General features: G+C 42.9%; 1 protein-coding gene across 3 annotated transcripts in view; it reads right to left on the reverse strand.

The window, feature by feature from the left end:
• Positions 1-2,496: 2,496 nt before the first annotated feature.
• LOC142301151 (troponin I, slow skeletal muscle-like) overlaps positions 2,497-21,710 on the reverse strand; it is an 88,861-nt gene continuing 69,647 nt past the window's right edge. For all 3 annotated transcript variants that reach the window (XM_075342177.1, XM_075342175.1, XM_075342176.1), the window contains 2 exons: positions 12,057-12,172; positions 2,497-2,727 (listed from right to left, as the gene is read on the reverse strand). In XM_075342177.1, the coding sequence (XP_075198292.1) occupies positions 12,077-12,172 (96 nt within the window). In that variant the 3' untranslated portion in view covers positions 2,497-2,727; positions 12,057-12,076. The remainder of the gene's footprint in view (positions 2,728-12,056; positions 12,173-21,710) is intronic.

Genomic DNA, 21,710 nt, shown 5'->3' on the forward strand with positions numbered 1-21,710 from the left:
AGCTGCAGCTGTTTTGTAGCCAGGTCCCATCAGGTTTAAATAGAGGCGTTACCCAGCAATCCTTGCTGAAGATACAAACTCTTGTTCTCTGGCCGCCTTGAAGGAGGGGTCTGCTGTGGAATTTTCCTGTTCTCAGGCTTTATCCTTTCTGTTGCTATTCCCTTCCCCCCGTTTATCTTACCTTTCATTGTGTCTTGTTAGTGCAGTGGTGGGGTCTAGTGAACCTCACCTGCCCTTCACTAGCCAGGGCATCTATAGGGACTTCTCAAGTTCCTGCTTTGCAGAGACTGTATAGGGACTGGCTAGGAGAGTAGGGTCAGTTGCAGGTGAGGATTGGAGGTGTCCCATCTATCCCTATCTAGTTGCAGTGCCCCCCGCTGTTATTGTGTCCCTGGTTTCCCCTTTGTTTGTTGTGTTTTTGTTATGTGTCACATGCATGTAGTTCTGTAACGCCCCCGCCATGCTTGTCATACTCGGTAAGCATGACAATTTGCTTGCCATTTTTCAGAGTGCCAAAAATTTGCCAATTTGTACTAATATAAACAGGTCCAAATAATACTGCCATACCATGCCAAAATATTATGACGTATTTGATAATAACAGGTTTCCTGGAGAATAAGACCTACCCCGAAAATAAACCCTAATATAATTTTACAGGATTTTTGGAATATACTTAAAAGCCCTACTCTAAAAATATGCCCTAGTTACAGTCATGACTAGCAGGCTAGGATTAGGGGTAGACAAATTGCACAATTTCTCACAGCCCCCACTTTCTTGGGGACCCCAGTATTTGTATTCCAAGGTTAAGCTTGTTTAAGGACCTCAGTCATGTGACCATGATGTAACCAAAGGTCTTTTAATTACAGGAGTCTAAAAAAATTAACAGGAATAGGAGACAGGCTGAAATGTATGTGCAGTGTGTGTGTGTGTGTGTGTGTGTGTGTGTGTGTGTGTGTGTGTGTGTGTGTGTGTATATATATATATATATATATATATATCTGTAGAACCCGGCGTTGCCAGGATTAGTAACTAAAGCCTGCTTTACACGAGACGATAGATTGTGCGATAGCACAATCGATCGTACCCGCCCCCGTCGTTTTTGCGTCACGGGCAATTAGTTGCCCATGGCGCACAAACTCGTTTACCCCCCGTCACACATACTTACCTTCCGGACGACCTCGCTGTGGGCGACGAACGTCCACTTCCTGGAGTGGGCGGGACATTCGGCGTCACAGCGACGTCACACGGCAGGCGGCCAATAGAAGCGGAGGGGCGGAGATGAGCGGGATGTAAACATCCCGCCCACCTCCTTTTTTCCATTAAGCCGTCGGGTGCTGCGGGAAGCAGGTAAAGCTGCTGTTCATCGTTCCCGTGGTGTCACACGGAGCAACGTGTGATGCCACGTCAACGATGAACAACCTCCGCCATTTTAATTAAACAATTTTATGAAACCTAGCGACGAGTACACGATTTGTGAGCGTTACTGCGTTGCTAGGAGGTGTCACACGCAACGACGTTGTGCGGTATGCCGGATGTGCGTCACGAAAACCATGACCCCGACGACATATCGCACAATCTATCGCCTCGTGTAAAGCCCGCTTAAGTGTCTGTCTGTCTCTCTCCCACTCTCCATCTCTCCCACTCTCTCGTGTGTGTGTGTCTCTTTTGGTGTGTGTGTCTCTTTTTGTGTGTGTGTCTCTTTCTGTGTGTATGTCTCTTTCTGTGTCTTTCTTTCTGTGTGTCTCTTTCTGTGTGTGTGTGTCTCTTTCTGTGTGTCTATTTCTGTGTGTGTGTGTGTGTCTTTTTCTGTGTGTGTCTCTTTCTGTGTGTGTCTCTTTCTGTGTGTGTCTCTCTTTCTGTGTCTGTGTCACTGTGTGTCTCTTTCTCTGTCCATATTAGGAATCTATAACAGATCCATTCCAAACTCCATTGACTTTAATGTAAGCAGTTTTTTTGGCGAATAACTGTAAAGCGTGGGGTTCAATTGTCCCCTCAAAACATAGTCTATGACGTTCCCTAAGTCAAGTGAGGCATCTGTGCAAAATTTTGTGATTGTAAGTGCGACGGTTCCTTTAGCAGACATACACACACACACACACACACACACACACACACACACACACACAGCTTTATATATTAGATATATTCCCTGAAAATAAAAAAGCCCTAAGCCAACTTTTGGAAAAAAAATATATAAGACCCTCTCTTATTTTCGGAGAAACACCGTAGATTTTTGTAAGGAAAGGAAACCATGACACGTTTACACCATATGGCGTTATTGCTTATGGGGAATACAGACCCGTATGGACTCTGTATGACACCCTACAGACTCTGTACACATGATTTTGCCTATAGTTTTGCCTTGTATGTGGAATTGGACTACCTTAGAGCCCAACAGACAATGTAGCCGAGCTGGAGACACTGATCTGTGCCCTAATGGAGCAGAGCTAAAGAACAGCCAAGACTGAAAACAAGAAATAGCAGGTGACCATTAGCGACATCTAGACAGAATATTTAATGTTTATTTTGTTCTTTTGGGTTGTTTTACGTTGATGATAACACAAAAACACAAAGACGTAAACTGTACACAGTGTGATCGGGAGAATGAGTTTACGTTACTGAAGACTCCGAGAATACGCAAAGAGACAAGTGGCGATGGATGGAAAATGATCCAACATAAACTTTATTAAGATCTTTGAAAACTTGAAATTCCTCTTCTTTTTTTTTCTGAAAAACATAAAGAAATTTTATAATGAATCTATTACTGTCCAATAATCCAGAATACTTGATCATCTCGCACCTGATTGTCTCCTACCTCATGTGCAGGGCATTGCAGCTTAGGTTGCCATGGTTACGACCACGAGTAACAAACGGTACGTTCATACGAGGGCAATGTGAGAAAATCTCGCATTGCACTAGGACCAATTTTGTTCAATGAGGGCGAGCAGATGAGCTTTATTGTCATCCAGATTCTGGATGAGCGAAAAGTCGCAGCGTGCTTCAATTGTCAGCGAGAGACGTGTTACTCACACCCATATAAGTCTATGGGTTCGAGTGAAACATCAGACTGCACTCAGATGACATCCGAGTGCAGTGCGATAATCAGATTAGCTGAAAATGGAGGAGATGGGGACAATAATCCCTCCCTTTCCTCCGCAGCTGTGATCTGATCGCAGGTTCGGATCACAGTTGCATGACACTTGGTTCATGCTGGCAGCACAGTGGGAGCCGAGGGGTATTAGCATTTTACATTGGATGCCATACGATCATGTGAATCCAGCCTGTCACTAAATGAGTGGTCATAACCATGGATACCTAAGCTGTAATGCCCTGCACATTAGGTAAAGCCCGCTACACACGCTTCAATATATCTCACAATCCGTCGTTGGGGTCAAGTTGTAAGTGACGCACATCCGGCATCGTTTGTGAGGTATCTGCGTGTGACATCTACTTGCGATCAGGATTGAACGCAAAACCGTTGATCGCAAACACATCGTATCATTCTCTAGAATTGAGCGTTTTGTTGCACGAACCTAGTGAATTGTAACGTGTGACATCCCTCATACGATTTCGGTGTCTGATGCTATGTGCGCAGGTGTGCGCTCTGCACCGCAGCTTAAAAAAGGTCCGCTTCAGAGCACAGCTGAAAAGCTGCGTTCTGAAGCGCCTCACAATGTCTGTCATTCACTAATCTCTGTCAGTCGGTCACTATCTCTGTCCCTCACTCTCTGTGCATGTCAGTCTATCCCCCTCTCTCATATACTCACCGATCCCCGGCGCTGCACGGCATTCACACTGCTCCGGCGGCTTTTACTGTTTTGAAAAAGCCGGCCGCCCATTAAACAATTTCGTATTCCCTGCTTTCCCCGCCCACCGGCGCCTATGATTGGTTACAGTGAGACACGCCCCCACGCTGAGTGACAGCTGTCACACTGCACCCAATCACAGCAGCCGGTGGGCGTGTCTATACTGTGTATTGAAATAAATAATTAAATAATTAAAAAAAACGGCGTGCGGTCCCCCCCAATTTTAAAACCAGCCAGATAAAGCCATACGGCTGAAGGCTGGTATTCTCAGGATGGGGAGCTCCACGTTATGGGGAGCCCCCCAGCCTAACAATATCAGCCAACAGCCGCCCAGAATTGCCGCATACATTATATGCGACAGTTCTGGGACTGTACCCGGCTCTTCCCGATTTGCCCTGGTGCGTTGGCAAATCGGGGTAATAAGAAGTTATTGGCAGCCCATAGCTGCCAATAAGTCCTAGATTAATCATGTCAGGCGTCTATGAGACACCTTCCATGATTAATCTGTAAGTGACAGTAAAAAAACACACACACATGAAAAAATCCTTTATTAGAAATAAAAAACACAAACACATTCCCTCATTACCAATTTATTAACCCTCGACAAACCCTCCATGTCCGGCGTACTCCACAGTCCTCCAGCGTCGCGTCCAGCTCTGCTGCATGGAGGTGACCGGAGCAGCAGAATACACCGCCGCTCCGGTCACCTCCACGCAGGTAATGAAGACAGCCGCGCGATCAGCTGATCTGTCACTGAGGTTACCCGCGGCCACCGCTGGATCCACCGCTGGATCCAGCGGTGGCCGCGGGTAACCTCAGTGACAGATCAGCTGATCGCGCGGCTGTCTTCATTAGCTGCATGGAGGTGACCGGAGCGGCGGTGTATTCTGCTGCTCCGGTCACCTCCATGCAGCAGAGCTGGACGCGACGCTGGAGGACTGTGGAGTACGCCGGACATGGAGGGTTTGTCGAGGGTTAATAAATTGGTAATGAGGGAATGTGTTTGTGTTTTTTATTTCTAATAAAGGATTTTTTCATGTGTGTGTGTTTTTTTACTGTCACTTACAGATTAATCATGGAAGGTGTCTCATAGACGCCTGACATGATTAATCTAGGACTTATTGGCAGCTATGGGCTGCCAATAACTTCTTATTACCCCGATTTGCCAACGCACCAGGGCAAATCGGGAAGAGCCGGGTACAGTCCCAGAACTGTCGCATATAATGTATGCGGCAATTCTGGGCGGCTGTTGGCTGATATTGTTAGGCTGGGGGGCTCCCCATAACGTGGAGCTCCCCATCCTGAGAATACCAGCCTTCAGCCGTATGGCTTTATCTGGCTGGTTTTAAAATTGGGGGGGACCGCACGCCGTTTTTTTTAATTATTTAATTATTTATTTCAATACACAGTATAGACACGCCCACCGGCTGCTGTGATTGGGTGCAGTGTGACAGCTGTCACTCAGCGTGGGGGCGTGTCTCACTGTAACCAATCATAGGCGCCGGTGGGCGGGGAAAGCAGGGAATACGAAATTGTTTAATGGGCGGCCGGCTTTTTCAAAACAGTAAAAGCCGCCGGAGCAGTGTGAACGCCGTGCAGTGCCGGGGATCGGGGATTGGTGAGTATGAGAGAGGGCTGCTAACTTTAGGAATTTAGGAGATTAGCGGTCACCGGTGAGTCCTTCACTGGTGACCGCTAATCAGGACGCGGCACAGACAGAGCCGCAGCATGACCGTGAAGTCGGGTGAAGTTCACCCGAGTTCATTCTGACAGTGCGGCTCTGTCTGTGTCTGCTGTCATCTGCCATTCGGCTCTGCTACATGGCTGTCTGTGTCTGCTGTTAGCGGCCATGTAGCAGAGCTGAATGGCAGATGACATAGTAAAAACGCATCCCTACACATTACACACGCTTGGCAAGTCAATAAAAAAAAAAAAAAAAAGGTGCCCAATGCATACGTCACAGAACACATGATCTAAAGGATCGCACACAAAATTGACCAATTTAACATAGACTACTAACGCTCGTGTGACAGCAAATGAACGACCAACGTGAAATCTCATAGATCCCGTATGCAACCTGGGCGTGTCACATCGCAAATGCGATTGTACAACTAATTGCAACGTGTAAAGTGGGCTTAAGAGACGTAGCTAATCAGGAGAACTATATTACATTTCTAATATTATTACTATTACACCTGCTACATATTGGGAAAGGATCTTGGAGCTGGGAATACCCCTTTAAGGCCTACATATACATTAGACTAACGTCGGCCAAACGTCAGGCTCTGCCGGCTGTCCAGTGTGTATGGTGCCCTCCTGACTCTCCCCCAACGGATGATTTGGGGAAGATAAGGACTTGACATGTCTTTTTCCAGATTGCCAATTCTTTGCTCTTGGCAGAACGACGCACCTGTATATGGAGGAGTCGGGAGACGTCGCCTGCTGCTGATGCTCATTATTTCCCTTGATATCACCTTTTTAAAGACTTGTGACAAAACCTTTTCCTAAAATTTTTGACTTTTTCTCATTTTCAAAAGTGAAAAGGAGACATACAGTGCCTACAAGTAGTATTCAACCCCCTGCAGATTTAGCAGGTTTACACATTCGGAATTAACTTGGCATTGTGACATTTGGACTGTAGATCAGCCTGGAAGTGTGAAATGCAGCAAAGAAGAATGTTATTTCTTTTTTTTTTTTTTTTTTTTAAATTGTGAAAAGTTTATTCAGAGGGTCATTTATTATTCAACCCCTCAATCCACCAGAATTCTGTTTGGTTCCCCTAAAGTATTAAGAAGTATTTCAGGCACAAAGAACAATGAGCTTCACATGTTTGGATTAATTATCTTTTTCCAGCCTTTTCTGACTAATTAAGACCCTCCCCAAACTTGTGAACAGCACTCATACATGGTCAACATGGGAAAGACAAAGGAGCATTCCAAGGCCATCAGAGACAAGATCGTGGAGGGTCACAAGGCTGGCAAGGGGTATAAAACCCTTTCCAAGGAGTTGGGCCTACCTGTCTCCACTGTTGGGAGCATCATCCGGAAGTGGAAGGCTTATGGAACTACTGTTAGCCTTCCACGGCCTGGACAGCCTTTGAAGGTTTCCACCCGTGCCGAGGCCAGGCTTGTCCGAAGAGTCAAGGCTAACCCAAGGACAACAAGGAAGGAGCTCCGGGAAGATCTCATGGCAGTGGGGACATTGGTTTCAGTCAATACCATAAGTAACGTACTCCACCGTAATGGTCTCCGTTCCAGACGAGCCCGTAAGGTACCTTTACGTTCAAAGCGTCATGTCAAGGCTCATCTACAGTTTGCTCATGATCACTTGGAGGACTCTGAGACAGACTGGTTCAAGGTTCTCTGGTCTGATGAGACCAAGATCGAGATCTTTGGTGCCAACCACACACGTGACGTTTGGAGACTGGATGGCACTACATACGACCCCAAGAATACCATCCCTACAGTCAAGCATGGTGGTGGCAGCATCATGCTGTGGGGCTGTTTCTCAGCCAAGGGGCCTGGCCATCTGGTCCGCATCCATGGGAAGATGGATAGCACGGCCTACCTGGAGATTTTGGCCAAGAACCTCCACTCCTCCATCAAGGATCTTAAGATGGGTCGTCATTTCATCTTCCAACAAGACAACGACCCAAAGCACACAGCCAAGAAAACCAAGGCCTGGTTCAAGAGGGAAAAAATCAAGGTGTTGCAGTGGCCTAGTCAGTCTCCTGACCTTAACCCAATTGAAAACTTGTGGAAGGAGCTCAAGATTAAAGTCCACATGAGACACCCAAAGAACCTAGATAACTTGGAGAAGATCTGCATGGAGGAGTGGGCCAAGATAACTCCAGAGACCTGTGGCGGCCTGATCAGGTCTTATAAAAGACGATTATTAGCTGTAATTGCAAACAAGGGTTATTCCACAAAATATTAAACCTAGGGGTTGAATAATAATTGACCCATACTTTTATGTAGAAAATTTATTAAAATTTAACTGAGCAACATAACTTGTTGGTTTGTAAGATTTATGCATCTGTTAATAAATCCTGCTCTTGTTTGAAGTTTGCAGGCTCTAACTTATTTGCATCTTATCAAACCTGCTAAATCTGCAGGGGGTTGAATACTACTTGTAGGCACTATATGTGAAGTCAAATCTATGAAGCTGAAAGCATGAAAATGGAACAAATGTGGGCGCAAGTCTCCACCTGCTCATGGCACAGGCATAAATTGGATTTCTCTAACTGTTCTGAATGTGCCAAATTTATTTCGAGGCCTGTTAGGACAAGTTCAGCCTCACGTTTACTGACAGCAGGTGCGCACGGTGTCAGCACTCAATATCACAAGGAAGGGGTTATACAACGCTTTATTCTTTCTTTCAACCACCATGGCAGGCTGAAAGTGTAAACAGGCCTTTAGGCCTCATTTATCGCCCCTAGCAACCAATCAGAAGTCAGCTTTCATTCTCTGAACAGCTCTGGTGAAATGTAAGCTGCTCTATGATTGGTTGCTAGGGACAACAACTTTTTAACTTTTGCCATTTTTCATGTTATAAAACTCTTTATCCTTTCTTTCTACCACCCTCCACCCCATGGCAGGCTGAAAGTGTAAACAGGCCTGTAGGCCTCATTTATCGAGACTGTGTTGCCCCTAGCAACCAATCAGAACTCAGCTTTCATTCTTTGAAAAGCGCTGGTGAAATGAAAGCTGAACTGTGATTGGTTTCTTAGGGACAACAACTTCTTCTTGACTTTAGCCATTTTTCATGTTATAAAACTCTTTATCCTTTCTTTCTACCACCCTCCACCCCATAGCATGCTGAAAGTGTAAACAGGCCTGTAGGCCTCAATTATCAAGACTGTTGCCCCTAGCAACCAATCAGAACTGGGCTTTCATTCTTTGGAAAGCTCTAGTGAAATGTAAGCTGAGCTGTGATTGGTTGGGACAACAACCTCTTAACTTTAGCCATTTTTCACAACTCGTAGGCCGAACCCATCTAATGTGTATGGAGGTGCTTCCTCAACAAAAAATGTCTGGGAAAAGATGGTTCGGACATTTTTTACAATTAACCCTTTGTTCTCTTGGGTGACAACAGCTTATAACCCTCCAGCCATGTTGCTAGGCCAAACCGAATGCGTAGATATATTGAGTGGCCGAGGGGGAGGCCGGCTGACCATTATCTAAGATTTACAGCCGCTTATAGGTACATTGCAAAATGAGTAAAATTCCTTTATTCCGGCATTAGTGCCATATTATCAGTTTTTCTGGATTATTGGACATCATAAAAACCTATATAACTAATAATATAGAGGTAGAGGGCAAGGAAGATTAATATACAAATTATCACTTTTTTGCCACATTTCTGGATTATTGGATGTCGGATTAAAAGAAGTACATGGAAAGCCCCTTAAAATTTGCTTTTTATTTTTTGGCGGTTTTTTTGGTCTATTTTTAGTCATGAGCAGCACAGGGCGTACGGTATTTCAATATGACCTGAACTGTCAAGGTCAGTGTCATGGCTCTGCGGAAACCTGATAAGAGTTAGCCTCCTCATAACTGGCGTGAACTGTAGGTTTAATAAAGGAAACACACTGGCATTACAGCACGGCACGACATACCACCCAGTAATAACACAAGGAGAGTGGTGACAGATGCCCTATGGGGGCAGAGACAGCAGGTACACAGGTCTATGGGAGTCTCAAGATCTTTATATTGCTGTGTTTTCATGTTCTTGGTAGATCTGTTTCTGGGAAAGCTGGATTATAACGCCTCAGGTAGCAGTGATGGTGGGCACAGTGGTTGCCACCCAGCTTTTCCAAGCGCAGACATTACTAATAGGAACACTAGACTAAGGCACAACACCTAGTGGCAACTGGACCATTGAGTAATGAAGTAAGACCATTGACTCAAGTAACGAAAATAGTGATATAGGGGGTGCGACTAATAATAAATTAGTAATATAGGCAGTGGGACTAGTGACTAAAGCAGCTGATTACTAAAATAGGCAGTGAGACTAGTGATTAAAGCAGAAAATTAGTAATATAAGCAGTGGGACTAGTGACTAAAGCAGAAAATTAGTAATATACTGTAGGTAGTGGGACTAGTGATCAGTGCAGCAAAATTAGTAATATAGGTATTGAGACTAATGACTACAGCAGAAAATTAGTAATATAGTGAGTGGAGCTAGTGACCAAAGATGAAAAATAGTAATGTAGGCAGTGGGAGTGGTGACTAAAGCAGAAAATTAGTAATATAGGTAGTGGGACTAGTGACCAAAGAAGAAAAATAGTAATGTAGGCAGTGGGAGTGGTGACTAAAGCAGAAAATTAGTAATATAGGTAGTGGGACTAGTGACCAAAGATGAAAAATAGTAATGTAGGCAGTGGGAGTGGTGACTAAAGCAGAAAATTAGTAATATAGGTAGTGGGACTAGTGACCAAAGAAGAAAAATAGTAATGTAGGCAGTGGGAGTGGTGACTAAAGCAGAAAATTAGTAATATAGGCAGTGGAACTAGTGACCAAAGAAGAAAAATAGTAATGTAGGCAGTGGGAGTGGTGACTAAAGCAGAAAATTAGTAATATAGGCAGTGGAACTAGTGACCAAAGAAGAAAAATAGTAATGTAGGCAGTGGGAGTAGTGACTAAAGCAGAAAATTAGTAATATAGGTAGTGGAACTAGTGACCAAAGAAGAAAAATAGTAATGTAGGCAGTGGGAGTAGTGACTAAAGCAGAAAATTAGTAATATAGGAAGTGGAACTAGTGACTAAAGCAGAAAAATAGTAATGTAGGCAGTGGGAGTGGTGACTAAAGCAGAAAATTAGTAATATAGGCAGTGGAACTAGTGACCAAAGAAGAAAAATAGTAAAGTAGGCAGTGGGAGTAGTGAATAAAGCAGAAAATTAGTAATATAGGTAGTGGGACTAGTGACTAAAGCAGAAAAATAGTAATGTAGGCAGTGGGAGTGGTGACTAAAGCAGAAAATTAGTAATATAGGTAGTGGGGCTAGTGACTAAAGCAGAAAATTAGTAATATAGGTAGTGGGACTAAATTTATCTGGAACATTGTCATTTGTGGAAACATGATGGATTACTAATGGGAGCTATAGATATAGGCAGTTAGAGTAGTGATATAGGCAGTTGGAGTAGTGATGTAGGCAGTGGGACTAGTGATATAGGTAGTGGAACTAGTGATATAGGCCGTGGAACTAGTGATACAGGCAGGGAGACTAGTGATACAGGCAGTGAGACTAGTGATATAGGCAGTGAGACTAGTGATATAGGCAGTGAGACTAGTGATACAGGCAGTGAGACTAGTGATATAGGCAGTGAGACTGGTGATGTAAGCAGTGAGACTAGCGATACAGGCAGTGAGACTAGTGATACAGGCAGTGAGACTAGTGATACAGGCAGTGAGACTAGTGATATAGGCAGTGACACTAGTGATATAGGCAGTGAGACTAGTGATATAGGCAGTGAGACTAGTGATACAGGCAGTGAGACTAGTGATACAGGCAGTGAGACTAGTGATATAGGCAGTGAGACTGGTGATGTAGGCAGTGAGACTAGCGATACAGGCAGTGAAACTAGTGATACAGGCAGTGAGACTAGTGATATAGGCAGTGAGACTAGTGAAATAGGCAGTGAGACTAGTGATATAGGCAGTGAGACTAGTGATATAGGCAGTGAGACTAGTGATACAGGCAGTGAGACTAGTGATACAGGCAGTGAGACTAATGATACAGGCAGTGAGACTAGCGATACAGGCAGTGAGACTAGCGATACAGGTAGGGAGACTAGTGATATAGTCAGTGGGACTAGTGGTATAGGCAGTGGGACTAGGGATAAGTGACATGAGCGACGCAGACACAATACAGTATATTCATCTACAGACCATTGACAGATCTAGGTACATTTCGTGACAAGTGGCTGCCAACAATTTGATGTTTGTGGTCGTCGGTGATTTGCCAGTAAATATCCAATGTACGTAGCTAGTTTTAGGGGAACTTGTCATTGAAGCAATGGGACTTGTGGCCGGGACAATGGGACTATCAAATGTAGCAATGGGACTTGTGACTTTGGCAATAGGATTAGTGTATGCAGTAATGAGAATAGTGATACTCGAATAGGCAAGAAGTTTAAAAAATGTAGATGATTGTTGACTGAACCCATTGATTTTAGGTCTGCTCAAATGTGAATGGGGGAGTCCTGGCACTGAACAGATCTGGCCGCGGATGAGGTGCGGGTACTTTACCTGTATAGATTGTTCCCATCTTATGCATTACTGGTGTCAAATTTCTTCTTTCTGCCCTCCATGCCGGACATGGCTTCAATGTTTTTACGCCAGTCAGTAACCTCCACTGCCTTCTCCTAGAAGATGAAAAAAATAATACCCAATGAAGCACATAATGTCATGGGCGTGTCATGGTTGACAGACAGTCCTGTGGTGTCCGGCTGTAGAAGGTCGCAGTGTTTGGCTTCACAAACTGCTCTTTGACATTCCATTCTTCCTACTGTAGTGTAAATGGTATCGTATGTATCTTCTCTGCATAGGGTTAATCCCTTTCCTTTTAGGACCCTGTGAATATCCTCACCTTTCAGCTGTTCTCATCATTACTTCCCCTTGTGTCCTTAAATACCCAAATTTCCCCTTGGTGTTTGCTGATGATAACATTATTGTCCTACACCGGCCTTGGATGCAAGCAGTCGGCTGAAGAAACATTGTTATTTGTTGCTGTACCTCTCCCAGAGTCATCCTGGAGATAAGTTGTTTGTATACTTTCCCCTGTGTGTTTCCTGTGTGTAGAAGTTAGTGGGGTTGACTAAGTGCTCATCCCATCCATTACCTACCTAGGGCCCCGTTTAGAGTCAGTGAGGGTCAGGTATCTTGCTCGGCGCATAGGTGCCGAACCTATCTAGAGTGGTCAGGAGAGCCAGGGGTCAACGGAAGGTTTGGTCAGGGGGTTACCATTTCCCTCTTCCCTAGACACAGGATTTCCCTTCCCTGTTGCCATACACGTGGTACTTCTGAATACCTAGCGTGACACATAATGAAGGCAGAGAGGACTGAAAAACTAATGGCACTATTTATATTCATAGTCGCAGGGGCTCTGACTGGTTGGGTGTAAGGGAAACTTTCTGATCTGTGTTACCACTGTGTCATGATAGTTACTATTGTGCCACCAGATTGTAATACCACTGTACCACCAGGACACAGTAATTACTACTGTACCACCAGAACTTAATACTTATTCCTCTGTCACCAGGACATAATATTTGCCACTATACCACCAAGACCATTGTGTCAGCCTGACCCAATTCTTAGCTCTGTACCATCAAGACATAACACCATTAGGCCAGCAGGATATGATACCAAGAAAAATACCACAGTGCCACCAGAACATAATACTTATCACTATGCCACCAGAACATAATACATATAATACTTATCACTGTGCCACCAGGACACAATACTTCCCATTGTGCCACCAGAACATAATACGTAACACTGTGCCACCAGGACACAATAGTTATCACTGTGCCACCAGGACACAATACTTCCCATTGTGCCACCAGAACATAATACGTAACACTGTGCCACCAGAACACAATACTTATCACTGTGCCTCCAGGACACAATAGGTACTTATAATTGTGCCACCAGAACACAATACTTATCACTGTGCCACCAGGACACAATAGTTATCACTGTGCCACCAGAACACAATACTTATCATTGTGCCACCAGGACACAATACTTATCACTGTGCCACCAGGACACAATACTTATCACTGTGCCACCAGGACACAATACTTATCACTGTGCCACCAGGACACAATACTTATCACTGTGCCACCAGGACACAATACTTATCACTGTGCCACCAGGACACAATACTTACCTTGTGCCACCAGGACACAATACTTACCATTGCGCCACCAGGACACAATACTTATCACTGTGCCACCAGGACACAATACTTATCACTGTGCCTCCAGGACACAATACTTATCACTGTGGCTCCAGGACACAATACTTATCACTGTGCCACCAGGACACAATACTTACCACTGTGCCACCAAGACACAATACTTATCACTGTGCCACCAGGACACAATACTTACCACTGTGCCACCAGGACACAATACGTAACACTGTGCCACCAGGGCACAATACGTAACACTGTGCCACCAGGGCACAATACTTATCACTGTGCCGCCAGGACACAATACTTATCACTGTGCCGCCAGGACACAATACTTATCACTGTGCCGCCAGGACACAATACTTATCACTGTGCCGCCAGGACACAATACTTATCACTGTGCCGCCAGGACACAATACTTATCACTGTGTTTCCAGAACATAATACTTACATCTGTGTCACAGGAGATACCACTTGCAACTTTACCACCAGGACATGACATTCACTACTATGCCACCAGGACACAATTCTTAAATTCTTAGCACTGTGCTACCAGGACATAATACCACTGTGCACATGACAATTATTACTAAGCCTAAAGGGCATAATGCTTACTAGTGTGCCACCAGGATACAATACTTACCACTGTGCCATCAGGATACAATACTTACCACTGTGTCACCAGAACATAATATCACTGTGCCACTAGGCCACAATACTTAACACCATGCCATCAGAACATAATATCACTGTCCCACCAGGACACAGTCGTTACCACTGGGCCACCTGAACATAATATCACTGTGCCACCAGAATATAATACTTATCACTGGGCCATCGGATAGTGACACTTAACACTGCGTCTCATGTATTATTACACTATACCTTAGTGTCATCAAAGTCAAGACATACACCCCACCACCTAGACAAAAAGACTGACGGCACTCCCAACACGCAGTCTGAACAGGTGCAAAACTCAACATGACATATAATAACAAAAAAACACAGTTCCACTCTGAAATGCTAAAGCATGCAAACCATGAATGTAAGAATATAGATCTGCATTACTGCTCAAGGAAATCTAGGAAAAATTTAAATATTTAGAATACTGGGCTGATATAGTAATGGCCATTTTTGTATGCTAAATATCTCATGTTTTCCTAGATTTCTATAAGCAGTAATGCAGATCTATATTCTTACATTCATGGTTTGCATGCTTTAGCATTTCAGAGTGCAACTGTCTTTTTTTGTTATTATATGTCATGTTCAGTTTTGCACTTGTTCAGACTGCTGCATTTCGGGAGTGCCGTCAGTCTTTTTGTCTAGATTATGTGCACCCCTCCCCCATTAGCCACAGGTGATTTTATTCTCTAGTAGCAGGTTCCTACTTGCCTATACACTGAGGATTTTACCCCAGAGAGAGGCATTAGAGTAGGTACCCAGTATACAATGTATGCCTTGACGTGGCTACTGGGCATACATAGAAATGGCCATTTTTGTATGCTAAATATTTAAATTTTTCCTAGATTTCCTTGAGCAGCAATGCAGATCTATATTCATACATTCATAGTTAGCATGCTTTAGCATTTCAGAGTGCGATTGTCGTTTCATGTTATTATACACCGCACCACAAGCCTATATCACCAGGGACAGGACAATGCGTAATTTATTCATTCTATTGTTTTATTATGCCAGTTGGGTTTGGCATTATATCACTGATATAACCAAAGAAAGAGTTATGTGCTCTTTCAGTAGGGGTATAACCACTAAATTACCAACAAAAGCCCCTATTTTATAAAAATATAATTTTATTCAACATACCACAATAAGGAATAAGTGCAAAAATTAAAAATTATTAATGCAAGTATTGGTATGGTGAGAGTACTGTGGGCAAATTCCCTACAACTCTCCCTACCTACCTGTGGGGGTCGGCACCCTGTGACGTCACGTTGGTGGTGCCCCCACTCTCCGGCGACTGGCCCTAATAGCACCCTGTGCTCGACACTAATAGGTGCTGCTGTTCTGTGGGGTTTTATTCATGTACGGTGAGTCCCATTCATACTACCATCATATGTCACTGTTGATCCAATATGGGTCAGCTATTGTTTATAATATATGGTTTCAACTATTCACAGTGAATCCAGCAACCTTCAAGGATTCATTAAGAGCCAGGGTCTAGGCTCCAGTCCGGGGTTCCTGCATTAATCCCAGGATATATTCAATGATTCAACAAGTTAGCCCGTCCTAATAATGCCCGACGCGTTTCACCTCCAGGACTTAAATATTAGAGGAGGTTCTTCAGGGGCTTTTCCACATTGAGTTCACATGGATGGTACACTGTAACAACAATATACCTTAAATTAAAAAACAACCCTTTACTGGTTACCATCAATCCTATACCAGTTATTCACTCCCTAATAGTTCTCTACTTACTAAATATCCAATTTGTCCAGAATTAAATGGATCCTTTCAATGAGAAATTCTGTTATTACTAAGGAAACAAAATATATCAATGTATATAATCAATTTCGTTCCAGGATCACATCGTAGTATCCATATCTTACTAGCCATACAGTACTCACTTGCAGACATGACTGCACAAATAAAGCATAGTATCTGTCCTGTGCCATTATTAGATCTGCGATGGTTCATATCTGTCACCCATTGGGTCCAGTTCCCCTCCAATATGGAGATAAATTTAACTACAAAAAAACATGCAAGGGAGAACATAAATTTCTCCAAAGACAACATTATTTCCCGAAAGTTTGTAGTACTTACTATTAGGTGAAAACGGCAAACAGATGTATAGATATATACCGGATAGTCAGCTGGGAGTGCAGGTAATACACGCCTGCTGAATGTAGCTTCCCTTCAGGTTTAAATACCCCTCCATAAGGTCTCTGTTTCCGGTTTCCAATCAAGGTGAGATGATTGTCATCTCTACCAGCCTATCAGGCTACACATTGCCCGTGAGGTCACTTCCTATGACTAAATCCGGTTACTCGGGCAGAGATGCGATACGTCACTTCCGTTTTAAAATTTTACCTTATCCTCCTTCCAACGGATCATAACCTATATCTGGATCCGGTTTGGCCATAGTATCCCTAGATCCTTTACTCGGGTACATCTATGTTCCATTTCTACGGATCAATCTATTTCCCCATATTTATATATACTGCCGGGTGGCGATTCGTCACTTCCGGTCTATTCGTTACTAATAAAGTTTTATTTAATATGTCCATTTATAAACGGACCATAATCAAAACGGATCTTGATGTATCCATAACGTTTATTATATCCTATCTTTTCGATAAATATTAACTATAGCCACAGAGTTTAATGTGTGATATCAGGGGGCGATATGTCACTTCCGATCAGATCATTGCTAATAAAGTTATTCATTCCACTGTGTCGCTGTTCGTTTCTATGGTAACCGTTCCTGTTTGTATAGATGTAATGTTCAGAAAGCGCCAAAGGATAGGGGCCAGCCGATTCTAATACATTCCACCACTGATTATGGGAAATACATATAGTAGTCAAATACATCATCCATTTGTCTCTAGGGTTGGTAACACCATGAGGATAGTTCATATAAGGCTCTGATAGGATTTATATTATGCTAATTTATACAGACACCATGTAACATAAAGGGGGATTAATTCACACAGATACATTATCTGTCCCATCTGTCACCTTTCAATGGGTAATATCATCCATCTACGATAAATTGAATATGGGACAATATATAACTTAACGGACCCCAGAATATCTATGAAAAAAAATTTTTTTTAAAAAAAATATATCAGTAAGAATATATATATAGACGAATTATTTATCTAGTGATTTAAACTCAGAGAGCTGGAGCGTATGTTGATGCAAAGGATTTTTAGTATCAAGCAAGGTTGTGTATATATTTCTAAATTTTACTCCTACCCTATTTATTGTTTACTTTCTATGGATATCAACTACTATAAAGTCTTTTTAGCAGTCCTTTTCTTTTCCCTAGACATTGTCCTTCTCTTGGAAGGCAACTTATATGTCTTACTGGATTATTGTTAAATTTTCACCTATATAAAGCTTACAAAACTGAGTTGCTCATTTAATCCCTTAGGATGAATAGATTGCAACCAAAACATCCACCTTGTCTCCCTCTGTAAAATTATATTGTCCCAATCCCCCCTTCTGATGGATTTGGGCACTGTTTCTATGATCCTAAAGGACAGGGATCCCACATCACCCCCATGACAGCCATTCACATGGCGGGCAATAGGGGTGTCTCTCTTATTTCTAACATCTCCCAAATGCTCACTGATCCTAATTCTAAATTGTCTTTTTGTCTTTCCCACATAATCTAGTGGGCAGGAGCAGGTACACAAGTATACTAATCCTTCAGTCTTACAATTGCCAAAATTTCTATTTTTATAGACTCTACCCGTGCTCACACTGATGAATTCTTTAGATGGAATAACAAATTTACAGAAAGAGCATTTTCCACATCTATATGTACCAATTCCTCTATGATCTAACCAGGTGCCCTTCTTTTGGGGGGGAGTATAGAGACTGTGTACCAGCTGGTCCCCTATCGTGCGTCCTCTCCTATATGTTACTGATGGTGTCTCCATGATTGCATTACTAATGTCTGGATCACTCCGAAGTATTCCCCAGTATTTTTTCAGGATCCCCAGAACTCTATGATTCTGGTCGTCAAAGGTCCCTATTAGTCTTGTTTTGATATCTTGATCCTCCTTTTGTCTAGGGACCAATAACTCCGTCCTTTGGCTTCTCCAAGCAAAATCCTGGGCCTTTTTTATTGTTTCTCCAGGATATCCTCTCTGGAGAAATCTATTCGTCAAAGATCTTGATTGTTTATCGAAGTCACTCTCCAAGGAACAGTTCCTGCGCAATCTCAGGAACTGTCCCTTGGGTATGCCTCTCTTAAGGGGGGGAGGATGATAACTATTCCAGTGTAGTAAGTTGTTCGTACAATTTGGTTTCCTATACACATCAGTTTTTAGTCTCCCTTCTTCATCCTTTTGTATAAAGATATCCAGGAACGGGATTTTGTCCCCACCAATCTCATATGTTAGTTTGAGGCCTATATCATTGATGTTTAGATGTTCAACGAATGAGATAAACGATTCATTAGACCCATTCCACAAGACAATGACATCGTCAATATATCTCCCCCAGAACATAATCTGGGGGGTCCATTCATTGTCTTCCTCACCAAAAACTACCGTATCCTCCCACCAGCCCAGGAACAAGTTGGCATAGGTGGGGGCACACGGGCTCCCCATTGCTGTGCCCCTGAGCTGGTGGAAAAATATTGAATTGAAAATGAAGTAGTTTCTGGTGAGGACGAATCTCATTAGTTCTTGTATAAATTCATTGTGGAGGGCAAACTGAGTACCTCGAGATGACAAAAAATGGTTAATAGCTTTTAGGCCAACATGATGGGGTATCCGACTGTATAATGATTCGACGTCAATTGACACTAATATAGTTTCTTTTTCAACCGTCATCCCTTCCAATCTCCTAAGGAGATCCATTGTGTCCCTGATGTGTGAAGGAAGGGCCATAACAAACGGACGCAGGATGTGATCCATATAGGTACTGCTATTTTGACACAAGGCGTTGATCCCGGACACTATAGGTCGTCCTTTTAGGGGATCCAACCCCTTGTGTATCTTGGGTACTGTGTAAAAAGTAGCTATTTGTGGATGCTTTGGTAGAAGGAATTCAAATTCATCTTTACTGATTAGTTTGTTATTTTGAGCTTCTGTCAATATCAGCTTTAATTCCCCCAGAAAAATATCCGTGGGATCCTGTTTAAGGATCTCATATGTTTGTCTATCCAACAGAAGAGACATGCACATTTTTAAGTAGTTTTCTCTATCCATAACGACCGTATTACCGCCTTTGTCTGCCGGTTTTATTATAATCTCTTGATTTTTTTCCAGACTTTCTAGGGCTTCTTTCTCATATCGAGTGAGATTTTTCGGAGCTGGATGATATTTAGGATTAATTTTCATTAAATCCATAGTTACCAATTTGCAAAAAATCTCTGTGCTGTCTTGTTCTCCTTGAGGTGGCATTTTTGTACTCCTATTTTTCAGCGAGGAAAAGGGGCCTTCACCCGTTCTTCTATTCCCTTCCTCTTCCAAACTCACTAGGTTGTCAAAATCATTCAACATATCCATCGGAATATCCAACTGATGACATCTATTCCGATTTAAAATTGTATAGTGCTTTTTCCATCTCAATTTACGTATAAATAGGTTAAGATCTTTTATCCATGAGAATACATCAAATCTAACTGTAGGCACAAATCCTAAACCTGCCCTAAGTACTGTCAATTCATTTTCCAAGAGATTATAGCTAGATAAATTAATCACCTGTGTCATAGTAGTTCTCTGATTTACAGTGTGACTTAGACTTTGTTTATTCCATGGGGAGCCCTTTCCCTCAGGTCGTATGGTCTTGATTCCCTCATTTCTAAAAAAGAGGTGGTGGAAGGAGGGGCCAAGGAAGCAGATGATTGCCCAGAGGTAGATGAACCATCTAGCCCTCCTTGGGGTCTGTCTTGATATTGTCTTCCATTCCCTCTTCCCTTCATATAACCCCCCTTCCATTTTCTCTTTGGTGGTCCTCTGGGATTCCACCAATTCTTTGTGGTGCGGTTTTCTGAATCTGATGATTCGGCTTCTGTGGACGATATATCACTTGGGGGAATTTTTTGCCTACTGTCTACAAAATTATAGGCCTGTTTTTCTTTAAAGTCCTTTAAATCTCTTGCAAAACGTTTGTGTTTTCTATCTTTTATACTCAATCTATACCGCTCTATTGATGTTTTAAGAGTTGCCTCCCTATTAACAAATTCAGCATCAGTTTTAAATTTCAAGGCCCTATCAATAGTTTTTTGTAATTTTTCAGTTGTATTTTGCAATGTCTTTTTCTCACCCTCAAGTAGGATACCCATAAATCTAAGGGATGATGAAATTGATTCCTCCTCCCACTTGGCTAAAAGTTCTGCCGATCTTGATCTAGGGGCAGGCGAGATAGAAATCCTAAGTCCCCTAGGAACTATGCGGTTCTTGATGTAATTGTCAAGGGATTGGACCTCCCACCATGATTTAATATTCTCCTTATAATCAATCAGTAAATCTGAAAAAATGGACCTTAGGGATTGTGTTTGAGTAGGAGTTTCCTCATAAGCTAACTCAGAAAAAGCTTCCTTGGCATCTTTTAGCCATGTATTGTCCTCAATTGGCCCTGACAAAAATCCAGCCATAACACTAAACACTCTATAACCAAAGAAAGAGTTATGTGCTCTTTCAGTAGGGGTATAACCACTAAATTACCAACAAAAGCCCCTATTTTATAAAAATATAATTTTATTCAACATACCACAATAAGGAATAAGTGCAAAAATTAAAAATTATTAATGCAAGTATTGGTATGGTGAGAGTACTGTGGGCAAATTCCCTACAACTCTCCCTACCTACCTGTGGGGGTCGGCACCCTGTGACGTCACGTTGGTGGTGCCCCCACTCTCCGGCGACTGGCCCTAATAGCACCCTGTGCTCGACACTAATAGGTGCTGCTGTTCTGTGGGGTTTTATTCATGTACGGTGAGTCCCATTCATACTACCATCATATGTCACTGTTGATCCAATATGGGTCAGCTATTGTCTATAATATATGGTTTCAACTATTCACAGTGAATCCAGCAACCTTCAAGGATTCATTAAGAGCCAGGGTCTAGGCTCCAGTCCGGGGTTCCTGCATTAATCCCAGGATATATTCAATGATTCAACAAGTTAGCCCGTCCTAATAATGCCCGACGCGTTTCACCTCCAGGACTTAAATATTAGAGGAGGTTCTTCAGGGGCTTTTCCACATTGAGTTCACATGGATGGTACACTGTAACAACAATATACCTTAAATTAAAAAACAACCCTTTACTGGTTACCATCAATCCT

This window comes from Anomaloglossus baeobatrachus, chromosome 4 (assembly GCF_048569485.1).
Source record: "Anomaloglossus baeobatrachus isolate aAnoBae1 chromosome 4, aAnoBae1.hap1, whole genome shotgun sequence".
Lineage (NCBI taxonomy): Eukaryota > Metazoa > Chordata > Amphibia > Anura > Aromobatidae > Anomaloglossus > Anomaloglossus baeobatrachus.